The 14,715-nt window shown below is 42.3% G+C and overlaps 1 protein-coding gene across 1 annotated transcript in view; it reads right to left on the reverse strand.

Annotated features, from left to right (window-relative positions):
* Window positions 1-14,715, reverse strand: part of LOC122540993 (WD repeat-containing protein 72-like) — a 298,233-nt gene that overhangs the window by 252,723 nt on the left and 30,795 nt on the right. Inside the window, exons 2-5 of the mRNA XM_043677401.1 lie at window positions 14,187-14,353; window positions 11,980-12,080; window positions 3,637-3,715; window positions 1,026-1,200 (exon numbers count right to left, since the gene is read on the reverse strand). Coding sequence (XP_043533336.1) covers window positions 1,026-1,200; window positions 3,637-3,715; window positions 11,980-12,080; window positions 14,187-14,339 — 508 coding nt within the window. The 5' untranslated portion in view covers window positions 14,340-14,353. The remainder of the gene's footprint in view (window positions 1-1,025; window positions 1,201-3,636; window positions 3,716-11,979; window positions 12,081-14,186; window positions 14,354-14,715) is intronic.

A 14,715-nucleotide genomic window follows, 5' to 3' on the forward strand; every position in this document is an offset into this window, starting at 1 on the left:
AATTCATCAGTTTACATGCCCATAGGAAGCCCGTCAGTATCATCTGACTGTGCTGGATCTTTGGGAGAGGTATCCATTTAGTTCTACTCCTTTCTATTTCTCCATTGCATTGGCTTTGAGAATCTTTGCTTTTCAAGTATGACGGGGAGAAAGTGAGCACTGCAGATGCTGGAGATCAGAGCTGAAAATGTGTTGCTGGAAAAGCGCAGCAGATCAGGCAGCATCCAAGGAGTAGGAGAACCGACGTTTCGGGCATGAGTCCTTCTTCAGGAATGCCCTGAAGAAGGGCTCATGCCCGGAACGTCAATTCTCCTGCTCCTTGGATGCTGCCTGACCTGCTGCGCTTTTCCAGCAACACATTTTCAGCTTTTCAAGTGTGACTCCAATTACTGCTTAAAGGTCATGACTGAATCTGCTTCCACTACTCATTTTAGATTAGATTCCCGACAGTGTTGAAACAGGCCCTTTGGCCCAACCAGTCCACACCGACCCTCCGAAGAGCAACCCACCCAGACCTACCTCCCTCCAACTAATGCACCTAACATTATGGGCAATTTAGCATGGCTAATTCACCTGACCTGCACATCTTTGGACTGTGGGAGGAAACCAGAGCACCCGGAGGAAACCCAAGCAGACACGGGGAGAATGTGCAAACTCCATGCAGCCAGTCGCCCTAGGCTAGAACCAAACCTGGGACCCTGGTGCTGACAGGCAGCAGCACTAACCACTGAGCCACCCTGCGGTGTTGCACTCCTGACCACACCCACTCACTTTGTGAAAGAAATCCTCTTCATTGCTTGTCTGGTTCTTTTGCTAGTTTAAAATCTGTGTGATGCAGGAACAGGAGGGCATGGGTGCATAACAATGGGGGAAGAGGGGTACAGAAGAGCCCAGATTTGCAGAAATAGAAAGGTGGTGGAAGAACAGGGCTGCAGGAAGTTACAGAGATAAGGAGAGAGGATGTCATGGAGGGGGTCTCCTGATTGACATTGTCAAACCCGTCCTAATTTGGAATTCCTTGCTACCTTGAATCCTTTGGGAACGGACAATACACATTGAGCTGATCCAGTCAGGTGTCGCAGATGAAACAAGCGCATGGCAAAGCTCCAGACTGCGGGCATCAATGACCAGGACATCCTGATACTGTCCACAACAAAGCAACCAGCCATCACCGGACATCCGAAACGAACGGTAATAGTACTGAATGAGGAGAACAGTGTCACAATTGTTTCATTAATAAATCATTCCAAAGTTACAAAGACCTATTCAGAGTCATTGTTTTTTAAAAATAATTTGCAGTTAACTATATATCAGTTTACCTGAGATTCTAAATTGATTATTGTTTTTCCATTCACATCATATTCTACAGCAGAGCCGGCTGACACTAACCAAATGCCAGAAAGAACTAAACAGATCAGAATCTTACAGGTTCTAAGAGTATTGACCAGCAATCTCATTGCTCTTATGCAAATATCCTACAGTATTACCCTAAAATGACAAGTGATTAATCAACCTCAGGATTGACTTTTAGCCCGTGTGGCACTGGCAGCAGAGACTGAAGGGGCTCCAAAACCAGTCAGTGTGCTCATTTCTCAGCACCATCCCTCTCCTCGGTCATGTCTGCAGAGACAAGATGGCGGGGGGAGGGGGAACAGGGTATTACACATGAGCCTGAAATAATCTGAAAGGGTTAACACTTCATCGAGTGCAATAAGCACCACCCACTTTGATGATGTCATGAGGATCTTGTGAGTGTAAAGTAGGATTTTCTGAGAGAAAAACAAAAGTCTACGTCCTCCCAGCTGCCTCTGGAGCAACATGGAGCTCATTCTTATAACGTGTAAATAGCTGCAGAGGCACAATCAACTGCATCTTGTTGACCTTATATGACTTTTCTCATTGGACCAAATGTTAGCTACACTCAGATACTTTAGCTGAGGTGATGGCCTTGTGATAGACTATTAATCCAGAGACGCAGGTCATGATCCTGCCACGGCATGTGGTAGAATCAGAATTCAATAAAAATCTGAAATTAAGAATCTAATTGGTCACGAAACCAGTGTTGAAAAAACCCATTTGGTTCGCTAATATTCTTGCAGGAAGGGAACTGCTGAACTTATCTGGCCTGGCCTACATGTGACTCCAGGCCCATAGCAATGTGGCTGATTCTTAACTGTCTACTGGGGAAAACAATGATGCCTATATGAATTATTTTAAAAATCAATTAGAAGATTGTGGGTGCAGGTGGTGACATCACAGCCTGTTTGCGATGGAGGTCTAGTCAGGCTCATTAAACCCAGGCAGGCCCAAGGCCTTCAGCCTGGGTGTAAGAGTGGCTATAGGGTATTCACATTCCCTACTTCCTCACAGGTGGCTTGGCTGTAAAAACATTAGTTTACAAGATTAAATAAGAGTGAGAGAGCGTGCTTCCATTCCCTCACTTAGCTCCTATTGAATTCTGGCGCTGCTTTGTCCTAATCTCCTCCACTTCCATCTCTGTCGTTCAGGCTTGTTGTAAGTATGTCAAGGTTAGAGTGGTGCTGGAAAAGCACAGCAGGTCAGGCAGCATCCAAGGAGCAGGAAAATCAACATTTCAGGCAAAAGCCCTTCATCAGGTTGCCCCTTCATTTGAAGGGCTCCAGCCCGAAATGTTGATTTCCAGCACCACTCTAATCTTGACTCTGATCTCCAACATCTGCAGTCCTTACTTGCGCCTTGTTGTAGGTATGCGTTTACTCTCCTCTTAACCTTTAAGTGTTTGGTTCTTGCAGCGTGCTCTCAAACAAAACCTGTTTTAGGTAAACTCAGTTGGAATATCACAGGGACATTTTAATTTACCACAATTAGGCAGGGTCTGATGGGAAAATGGACAAGTTGTGAAGGTCAATACTCCAATGTGCATCGATACACATCGCAGGTCTCTAAAGGCCAAGGTGAAAGAAGCAGCATATTGTAGCTGAAGTCTTCACGATCGATAGGTTTCACAACAAACAGTCTTTCTCCCTGCCTGCCACATCATCCTTTCACTTGGCAGTGACCCATCCCTTTTCAAGTATTAACAACCGAGCTGAGAATTTGCAAATGAAAATCTTTTGGCATTCCAGTCAGGTAGGTTTTATATTATGGTGCTGTGGCTGAATCATGGGACCATGTTATTCACTAGGACGATGCTGTATAACATATCAGTTGCATTACTTCAGGCATCAATGACTTCTGTGTTCATCAATGACCCTCTCAAAACATCTAATGCTGAATGTTGGTTGTGCCTAATATTATAAACTGATAGCACCAGGAATTACTCTCAATCCTGATCTTGGGCTTTTTTTTGGCAAGCTAAAGTTAATTTGGTCTTCACAGACAAAATTTGGTGGCTTTACACAAACTTTCTCAATCTAAACTATTGAAGTCAATCTCAGATATTTAAAAAAAACCCAGTGTTCTTTTACAAATTCAAAATCATGGTTTGTTTTCATAGAACATTAAGGTAAATGCTTTTGAAAGAAGGAGAACAACAATCAGCAACAGCAATTTTCAAAAACTCTTTTAAGATCATTATCCCCATTTCAATAGACAATAGAGGATACAGTCAAATGTATCAAACACAGAAAGCATCACATTGAATGTCTGAGTACTTACATAGATTGCAGTGTGGGTGAAGGGCAGTTTTGTATGTTCTATACATTGGCCACTGGTGACATTCCAAAGACACATCTCCCTGCAAAGTGTACAGCAAATGTTATTTTTCAACATTTCTAGCCCATTGATTGAAATCACTTTATAACATCAAGGTTTTCTTTAGAGCCTCAGTTAAAGTTGTTTTTCCATTGCTGTAAATTGCTGAGTAAGACACTGTTTTGACTATTACTTAAATGGATGACATATCTGTACCTCCCTGTCAGAGTAATTACAGCCCACAGTTCAGCTTGAAGCCTCAGTATGAAACTAATTACTAACCTCCAGACTAAAGCAAATTGCAGGTAAACTGACATTTTACCTAAGTCTAGTATATTGTCCAACATGAATATGAGTCACATTCAATTAACAAATGGTGCCTTTCATCCAACTTAAACTTGGCCTGCTTGCAATAGCCATGCATCCTAAAGACAGATATATTTTATCTTTCCACACAGTCCAATTACCAGGTTTACATTTCTTATTACTTATTTGAAAACATAGTGCCACCCTATGGCAACTTATTGTGAGGCAGTTATTTCCAGAACTAAGAAAAAGCTTCACTATTTCGTTGCAGGAGTAACACCATGTGGAGATGAGATCTACACTTTGTACCATTCCGCAATGTTTCAGCTCACTTCTCAATATGTAAATAAGATTGTGAGGTAGTAATATTTGAGTGGGGCATTGTATATTGATGGTATTTGCCACATCTTTGCCTGCACCGTTTGTAGAATCAAAAACAAGTCTGGTCGCAGATTCAGCATTAGCAATGACTTGCATGTTACAGGCAAATGGATGCTGTCAATGAGCACCTGGAGTGGCACTTACATAGAAAATGAACTTCGACCCTACCCCATCGGGTAAGGGATACCCATTCTTGCTGGCACCATCTCATTAAACATCACAGTGGGCTGTGTTGATCAGGTGGGCAATTATGAAAAAACGTTAAAGGGGGAGAGGGCTCAGCAAAGGTCATTAAAGTTTCCATAACAAGTAATAAGACAGAGAACAATGAAAAGAGTCAGGAATTTAACTTGAAACCCAGCAGATAAGGGGCTAACTATGAGAATGGGACAGTCAAAGCAGCACGGAAGGTGTTGTACTTAAATGCACTCAGCATACGAGACAAGGTAAATGAGCTTGTAATGTAGATTGAAGTTGATTGGTATGATATTGTGGGTATCACAGAGATATGGCTGCAAGGGTGCTAGGGCTGAGAACAAAATATCCGAAGATACATCTTATCAAAAAGACAGGCTGGTGCATAGAAGGGGGCAGGGTTGCCTTGTTAAATCGACAGGAAGAAGTGATATAAAGGTGGAGAACAGAGTCTGTGTGGGTAAAGTCAAGGAAATGCAAAGGAAAAAATACCCTGATGGGAGTTGTGTACAGGTTCCTCTGTTTTCAGAATATGGGGAAGAAAATAAATCAGGAGACAGAAAAGGCATGTAAGAAACTACTGTTACAATAATTGTGGGGGGCATCAATACACCATGGAAAGGGAAAATCAAGTTGGTAGTGAATCTCAAGAAAAGGAATTCATGGAATGTCTATGAGATGGTTTTCTTTGGAGCATTTTGTAGTACAGCCCACCAGGGAAGAGGCAATTCTGGATTTGGTGTTGTTGAAGAGGCAAGCTTGATTAAGGAGCTTAAGGTGAAGGAACATCCAGGGGGTAGTAACCATAATATGATGTAATTCACCCTGCAGTTTGAGAGGGAGAAGCTGGAATCAGGTGTAACAGTATTACCATTGAGTAAAGGTAACTACAAAGACATAAGGGAGGAGCTGGCCAGAGTTGATTGGAAGAGGAGCCAGTAGGGAAGACAGCGGAACAGCAAAAGCAGGAGTTTCTGGTGGTACTTTGGGGGCACAGCAGAAATGTATCCCAAGGAGGAAGAGGCATACTGAGGGGAGGACGAGGCAACCATGGCTGATAAGGGAAGTCAGAGACAACATGAAAGCAAAAAAAGCATATAACGTGAAGATGAGAGGGAAACCAAAGAATTTGGAAGCATTTAAAAACCAGCAGAAGATAACTAAACAAGCAATAAGAGAAGGGGGAGAAAAGAAAGTATGAGAATAAGCTAGCTAGTAATATAAAGATGATTGCAAGAGTTTTTTGATATATGTAAAAGATAAGAGAGAGGCAAGAGTGGACATTGGACCACTGGAAAATGAGGCTGAAGAAGTAATAATAAGGAACAAAGAAATACTGAAGGAATTGAATAGATACTTTGCATGTAGACGATACCAGCAGCATACCAGACCTTTAAGAGAGTCGGGGGCAGAGTGTTATAGGGAAAAGGCTGGCAAATGGGGTTGAGAAATATATCAGCCATGATTGAATGGTGAAGCAGACTCAATAGGCTAATAGCCTAATTCTGCTCCCATATCTTACATTCTTATGGTATTTGAGTAACTGCATTTAAAGCATTGCTTCTTTAAACAGATTATTCTAACCCCCTTTAAGTTCGGAACTGAGTATATTAAATATTGAGGTCACTGAAGTCCACTAGGTGGGAGGGTCACATCCACACAGAACTATACAGAAAATCTTCACTTTGTCTTGCTCTTAACTTCAGTCTTACTGAACTAAATCTTGTCCTGGGAGCATGTTGATGCCCTAACTCATACTACCATAGACTGTGGAGTTATTCTGTAAGCGAACTGAAAATTGTGTCAAAGAGAAGCATAGAAAATACAACCTAGCTTATCACTCAGCAAATACCATTGAAAAGAGCTTTTCCCAATCTTTACATTTCTTTCTGCAGCACCATTTGATTCTGAGCAAAAAGATGGGATTAGAATGTGTTTGACACCATCTGACTCAGAAATATCTCAAACTCTTTTGACCTAAACTCGGGACAAATTTCTGACATTAACATCTTGGGAATTCAAATTGCAAACTAATTTATTTAAAACACAGTAAGATCTGGGTGTAGGTTTGCTCGCTGAGTTGGAAGGTTCATTTCCAGACATTTCATCACCCTATTAGGTAACATCTTCAGTGGGCCTCCAGGTGAAGCACTGTTGATAATTCTTGCTTTCTATTTATATGTTTGGGTTCCTTTGGGTTGGTAATGTCATTTCCTGTGATGACATAATGTCCTGTTCTTTTCCCAGGATCTGGTACTTGTAGTAATGGGTATGGAACCAACATTTACCCATTAGATTAGATTACATTACAGTGTGGAAACAGGCCCTTCGGCCCAACAAGTCCACACCGACCCGCCGAAGTGCAACTCATCCATATCCCTACATTTACCCCTTACCTAACACTACAGGCAATTTAGCATGGCCAATTCACCTGACCTGCACATCTTTGGACTGTGGGAGGAAACCGGAGCACCCGGAGGAAACCCACGTATACATGGGGAGAACGTGCAAACTCCACACAGTCAGTCGCCTGAGGCGGGAATTGAACCCGGGTCTCTGGCGCTGTGAGGCAGTAGTGCTAACCACTGTGCCACCGTGCCACCCACATTTGCTACTTCTGTTGACCAAAACAAGGTACTCTTTCCTTTCCACTTCTAAATGTCTTTCCATGTTTGCCTTATGTTTGACCATGGAACGGACTGAAACGTTCTCATTCTGAGACACCCTTCACAACTTTTCAACAAGTCTTCAACATCCCTAATTATCTTTGGATACTGAAATTAGTTGCTTGCTCCTGTTTTCATTTGGACTATTCTTGTGTGCTCTTCATGATGTTTCTTGAACAATCTGTCTCCAAACTTGACAAAATAATGACTCAAAAACTCCACAGGAGCTGCCATTAATCTCCTGGTTCTAACATGTGAAATTGCAATTTCTCATCATCACATTCTCTAGGCCAGACATGCACAACATTTTACAGAAATTTCACCAAGTACCACATCCTTACAAGATTCTTCTAAAATCATTAGCAGATTCTGGCATATCAATCATGTCTGTCAAGTAATTCTAAGGTAACTTGTGGCTAGAGATGAATCAGTCTTCATGGGAAATCTTGGAAGAATGTCTACGTTTGCATGATTTGCTGACTTATGCCATTTAATATATTGTAGCTAATTTTATATTTTGTCCTTCTTGTTCAAAGTACTTTGCATTCCCAGAACTCTTCCTCAATCACATACGTGACTTTTCTCTGTTCTAAATAACTCTGCACAGATTAACTATAAGTTTTGTAGGTAATTCCTTCTTATCATGCAGTCTTTATCCCTCTTCCTACCACAATGGGAGGTATTAGGATGTACTGTTGTACTGCACTCTAACCTCAGCTAACACTGGACATTATCACTAAAACAACTAGTCAGCTTCAGTCCTGTGTGAGAGAATGCGACTTAGTGATTTCCTGTAATCTCTTTCTGGGATACCAGACCACAACTTTATCAACAATGAAAAGACGTAGTGAAACTGCAATGTTGCTTTCTGTTACAGATGTTGGAATTTTATCTTCAGCCCTATTACTCTAATCTTATGATGTGAATTTGTTTGGTGTATTTCTGAGTTACCTCTTAACCTTCTCACTCAACAACATCAACTTTAGTTGTAATACCTATCATACGTGCACTTAATGTTCCTCATATTCCTGAACGAACTTTAGGTCTACCATAACCTTGGTGAAAGTGCAGACTGCAGATGCTTGAGATTAGAGTCAAGAGTGTGGTGCTGAAAAAGCACAGCAGGTCAGGCAGCATCCGAGGAGCAGGAAATTCAACGTTTTGGGCAAACGTCCTTCATCAGGAATCTACCACAACCTTGCCTGGTTCAAGAGCTGGAGCATTTTCCTCCACTCCTGTATGTTGTCTGAATATCACTGACTCTCCTAGATGCAGAGCATGTTGACTAGAAATGGGGGAACTGGAATATTCAAATTTCCAACTCCTGAGACGACGAAGTTGGGGCCAGGGTCTTGATCTCACTGAAATTCATGGGGCCTTCCCTGGAAAAGGAGCTCCCTCACAATCTATAACTCTCCTCCTGCCATGTCAGTCCTGTAGCCTCTTTATAGACCTCTTCCCATGTCATCTCATTGCCTTTGCTCTAAAGCTTGGTCTGGATCAGCCATGATCTCAGTGAAAGACAGAGCTGACTCGATGGGCTGAATTGCCTACTTCTGCTCTGAGGTCTTATGGTCTTATCAATTTTAGTTTTCTTTCAGTTTCCTCTGAACATATCTCAACTGTCAATTTCTAAGTTCACACCATGTCTACAGCAACAAGACAGTTTCTTTAATTTAAGAACATAATGTTTCGCTTGGCATTGCATTCATATAACATGCCATGATGATTAGATTCCCCACAATATGGAAACAGACCCTTCGGCCCAAGAAGTCCACACCAACCCTGCGAAGAGTAACCCACCCAGACCCATCTCCCTACCCTATATTTACCCCTGACTAATGCACCTAACACTATGGGCAATTTAGCATGGCCAATTCACTTAAACTATACATCATTGGACTGTGGGAGGAAATCTACACAGACACGGGGAGAATGTGCAAACTCCACACAGACAGTTGCCCGCGGCAGGAATCAAATCCATGTCCTTGGTGCTGTGAGGCAGCAGTGTTAACCACTGAGCCACTGTGCCACGCAATGATATGAATCCAATCTCATTAATTTCAGCACATTGCACTGTCCTGGGATCTTGTAGACATCACTAGTTGGACACCACCTCAAATATATCTGGCCCCATCACGGTGAGGAAAATATCAGCTTTATCTTCACTTTTTATTTCATTTGCTTTCAGTCAACTTTCCTGTGTAATTGCACTAGTCCTCTCTGTCAGGATTGGATATTCCTATTGTCCCCAAGTATGCCTTCAATATCCTTTTGCCGTCAACAACTGGCTGACTCACTGTCGATGAATATAATGTTCACAAGGGACAATCTTTCAAACTGATCAAACTTCCTCAAAATCAAGTTTAGGGGCATTCGAAGGTGACATAACCTCCTTCAATCATTGATTCCTCAAAGGAAAGAATTTTATCCCAGTATCATTTGTGGTGGCATGGTTGCTCAGTGGTTCGCACCGCTGCCTCACAGTGCCAGAGATCAGGTTCGATTCCCGCTTCGGGTGACTGTCTGTGTGGAGTTTGCACATTCCCCCCATGTCTGCATGGGTTTGCTCTGGGTGCTCCGATTTCCTCCTGCAATCCAAAAGGTGTGCAGGTCAGATGAATAGACCATGCTAAATTGCCCATAGTGTTAGGTGCATTAGTCAGGGGTAAACATAGTGTAGGGGAATTGGTCTGGGTGGGTTGCTCTTCGGAGAATCGGTGTGGACTCGTTGGGCCGAAGGGCCTGTTTCCACACTGTAGGGAATCTAATCTAATCTGTAATGTACTGCACTGGGAAAGACTTGTTCATCTACAGACAGCCATTACTGAACTAACCTTATCTACAGTACCCAAACAGAGAGGGCAACAGTCAGTACAATATAATATACTGCGAGTGGTGCTCACACAAAAAGAGATTCAGAAACTGGTTTTGTAACATGTGGTTCTATGGCAAAGTGGTAATACAATAGGCTCTCCAGGTTTCCTGATGTGATGCAGGAGGAGAAAGGAAGAGGGATGCAGTGCTCCAAAAGGAAGCCAGGAGGCTCTCAGGGAAAGATGAGAAGACAATGGGAGCAGGTGATCATGAAGTTCAATTCTTGAAGTCTAGCCCTGAGGAGTTAGCTGCAGTATCAGAAACATTTCAACAGCCTCGCGGGGGTGGTGACAGCCAGCGAATGGATCTTGACTTGACATCTTCTCCCTACACCTCCACCAATATGACAATGCAGCACACCACCATCACTCATTCGTCGGCTGAAAGGACTCATGCCAAGATCATGAGTATGTTCTGTTGCAGAGGAGACTGATGAGGAGTTTGGAGTGGCAATGTATGCTGCTAGAAATACACACTGGGATGCTTATTGCACTGTCGAGCAGCATAGACATGTTTGGCTTCAATGTGACATAGGGCTTTGGAGTGAGATGAAGTCTGTGCTATCCAGTGTGGAAAACATCAGATGACACCAAATCTAGAGGAATGGAAAATTGTGACAATCTATGAACAACTGCATTAGATAACAGAGAAGCTGGCAGATGGGCAGGAGATAGAGTATCAATGTTAAGGAATAGGTGCCAAAACATTTTGGAATAATTTAAAAAAGTGTCTAAAAATATAAAACACTAGGAATTTGCATCTGTGATGGCACTGTTGAGAATGCAATAAGTTAGAGTGAAATGTTCCTCAGTTCACCAGTGGCAAATTTACACCATAATTTGTTCGAGAATAAAACAGAATATCCCTCTGCCATACACACAGACCCATGCACACATCTAATCTAAACAGAAACAGCAGGAATTGCTGTCATTCGCAGCTGGTAAATATTTTACATGGCACTGGGAGGACTTTCACATTATAAACTATTTTAATTGTTAGGTCTATCCTGTAGGCACCTTTTGCTGCTGTGACATTACATTCTAATGCCATAAAATCCACCCGCTTCATCAGGGCTTAAACTTTAACCACAAACTTCTTGTGTGATCAACACAGAGAGCAGCGGTAATGAAATGTGGCCAATTGCTGGTGGTTGTTGTTATTCCTACCTGTGATCAAAGCTCAGTCATCTTCAATTCTCCATCTATTTAATCAAAATTGAGGAAGACAAAAGCATTCCCAGCAAGTTACAGTGAGACGTACATAAGCCAATCATGTAATAATCTCCTGAAGTGCACTTACTCAGCAAATTACTTTTCATTTACTCTGCCTCTAAAAGAATAAATTATACAACACTATCCGGTCATATGATCAACACCATCAGGTCCAATCCTACAACATTGCCCTTCACGTCGGTGCAGAGACTCAGCACTGACACGTAACATAGAACCAAAACCATTAATAAGAAGCTATCGGGAGCTATTCGATATAAAATAAATGCTAACAAGTACAAGTTGCAACTTAAGCTTGGATGCCAGCTCATAAAACCTCTCAACTGAGTTGCTGCCTTCTTCCCCTCTGCTAGGTATTTACAGATCAAATGTCATGGAATAGTATGAGAAGTCTTAAAACTCACACTATTAAGTGATACAATTTGGAGTGATAATCAGGTTCTGAATACCCACAAGGTGCTGAGTTCTCAAGCTGAGACCAGGTGTTTCATTATAGGGTGGGAAGGAGGGTTAGAGAGGCAGACGGCTGTGTCTGCGCCAGTCAGGAGAGTTGTGGGTTGAAGTTTGGAAATGGCTCCCGGACTTTCTTGGTCGCACATGGTGCAAAGCTCAAATGAATACTTCAATGCATCCATTTTGTCAGGAAGACTTACCCATTTTCAGCTGCGCTGACAACACACGGTTGCTTCTCACTTGCTTTGCCCAGGCAGGTAATGGGAGAAGTGTGACCAAACAGAAATTGTCTTGGCAGCGTCTAGGAAAATACAAAATAGCATTTATACATGGGAATAAAGCAAAACTTAAACACATCTGGTGGTTTTTAATGAAGACATTTGTTGTTTTCGCTCACTCATGGCAACAAGCAAGAACTCCAGACCAGCTTCTTTTAGGAAGGCTTGCTGAATGAAGTGACAGTGATAGCCCTTACCCCAGAAACAAGGACGCTAGGAGTGGAACCCTATCCCGCCTCCCCACCAAGGAGGTGTGCTTTGCTCATCGGCGCCACTGAAGGAGTAGTGGCAGCTCCCCACATTGCACCCATCCAAAGCCCAGCATTACCTGCGGACTCAGGCAACAGTTGGGATGTGGTGGGGGTCACATGTTGGTGGAGGGAGGATAGAGGGAGTGGTCAGCTGCAAGGGATGACTCCCAGCAAATCTTCCCTGTTACAGATGCCAAGTCCCTTTACTGGGTTTTGATTGCTTTGGACCCTCCCTGGAAAGCTAGCATCCCGACAAGATCTCCATTTTGGCTTTCCTCATGGTGAAGCCCAGGCCGATCACTGGGTTGGGCTCGTTAAGTGGCCCACAGTTCCCTGATTAAACAGTTCCCCCATCTGCGCTAAATATGCCTCGTGGGGAGGGCACTGAATTTTGCCCAATATTTCTACAACTCCAATACAAAAACAGTAACTGCTGGGAAAGCTCAGCAGGTCTGGCAACATCTGTAGATAGAAATTAGAGTTAACGTTTAGGGTCCACTGACCCTTCTTCTACAGTTCTCCTGTTAAGTCCTCAAGTATGAAGAGAAAGATTTCCATTCTGAAGCTAAAACTTGCAAGGGATGGGATGATGAGTTATAGTCACCAACCAAGATGTAACAGCATTTGCAATCTGGTGGACAGACCCTTTCAGTTGCAACAACAGCGAAGGTAGAGAAAGGCCTCTCTGAGAAGCCAATAGCTGTTGGCTGGAGGATGAGCAGGGTCACCCTTGAGTCAACTTTGCTGAGTGTCTCACCCAGCAGTAGATGATTACATTGCAGTGGATAACGCATGATTTTCAAGTGATTTAGGTGAAGAGTCCTGATTGCACCTGGAGAGCAGAATGACTGCAATATTAAAACCAATATTGTCATAGAGTCATAGAATCATACAGCATGGAAACAGACCCTACGGTCCAACCCATCCATGCCGACCAGATATCCCAATTCAATCTAGTCCCACCTGCCAGCACTCGGCCCATATCGCTCCAAACCTTTCCTATTCATATACCCATCCAAATGACTCTTAAATGTTGCAATTGTACCAGCCTCCAGCACTTCCACTGGCAGTTCATTCCATACACGTACCACCCTCTGTGTGAAAAAGTTGCCCCTTAGGTCCCTTTTATATCTTTCCCCTCTCTTGTCTATGATTTGTGCCAGGCTGTTAACCATCGCAGTGAAACTGCACTATTTTTGATTAACCAAACAAAGTTGTGTCAAATTGCTTTAAACAACATTAAATCCACCGAATGGCACTCCAGAGCAAACTCTTGAACATAACATCTCCCTTTTGAAGTAATCATGATATCGTTCTGAATGATTTTTGAAACAAAGTTTGTGTAAACTCCATTTTAACATGAGTTTTAAACTACTTATTTAACGTTCGTTATGACTATCACAGAACAGTTTCACCCGCTCTATGGTCTAGCCAGATGAGAAGTAGCAGTGACCTCAAAATGAAGCAAAAAGGAGCATGTTACCACATTGCACAAATCAATTTCCCATATTGATTCCTGGCCAGCCACAAAATCTAAATGACAGTTCAGTCAAGCCCAAGATAGTGCAACTCTTCAGGTCATTAGTGTGCTGTGTATATACAGAACAAGACGTATCACCTTATAAACCACTTCAGTATAAGAATAGACTTCGGCTGCCACAAACACAAAATTATAAGGTTGAACAAAAATCGTTCTATGCCTAACAGAAGTAATTTTTCTAAAACTGTAAATATAAATGCAAAGGCATACATTTTTCTTTCCCTCATATTATTTGTACCAGACTGCACAAAATCAAGATTTTTTTCAACATGCTTGTATTTCAACAAAAGGAACAAGCGTAGATATTTTTGTTGCAATTTATTTTGCAAATTGCTAACCTTGAAATCAGGTGACAGGTTCCAGAGGCAAATCTGCCCTTCCCGACTCCCTGTCACGATAGTTCGCTGATCATCAGTTAGCATGAGAGCACAGATTGAGTGAGACGGTGCTTTCCTCTCCCACACTGCTATTGGCTGGACAATACTCTTCATCGTGACCAAAATACCTGTAAATGATATTGATGGGTCAATATTCACTGATTCAAAACCTGTTAAACTAATTAATTCTTCCAAGTAGAAAATTTTATTGTTCAAATTTGTACACTGTATTGCATATTTATTGCTACATTTTATGTTGCAAATTGGTTCACTGGAGGGGATGCAGAGGAGCTTCACGAGATTGATTCTGGAGTTGAGGGGTTTGGCTTATGAGGAGAAACTGAGTAGACTGGGATTATATTCACTTGAATTTAGAAGAATGAGGGGAGAGCTTACGGAAACATATAAAATTATGAAGGGAATAGATAAGAAAAAAGTAGAGAAGATGTTTCCAATAGCGGGTGAAACTAGGACAAGATGGCATTATCTC

This window comes from Chiloscyllium plagiosum, chromosome 36 (assembly GCF_004010195.1).
Source record: "Chiloscyllium plagiosum isolate BGI_BamShark_2017 chromosome 36, ASM401019v2, whole genome shotgun sequence".
Lineage (NCBI taxonomy): Eukaryota > Metazoa > Chordata > Chondrichthyes > Orectolobiformes > Hemiscylliidae > Chiloscyllium > Chiloscyllium plagiosum.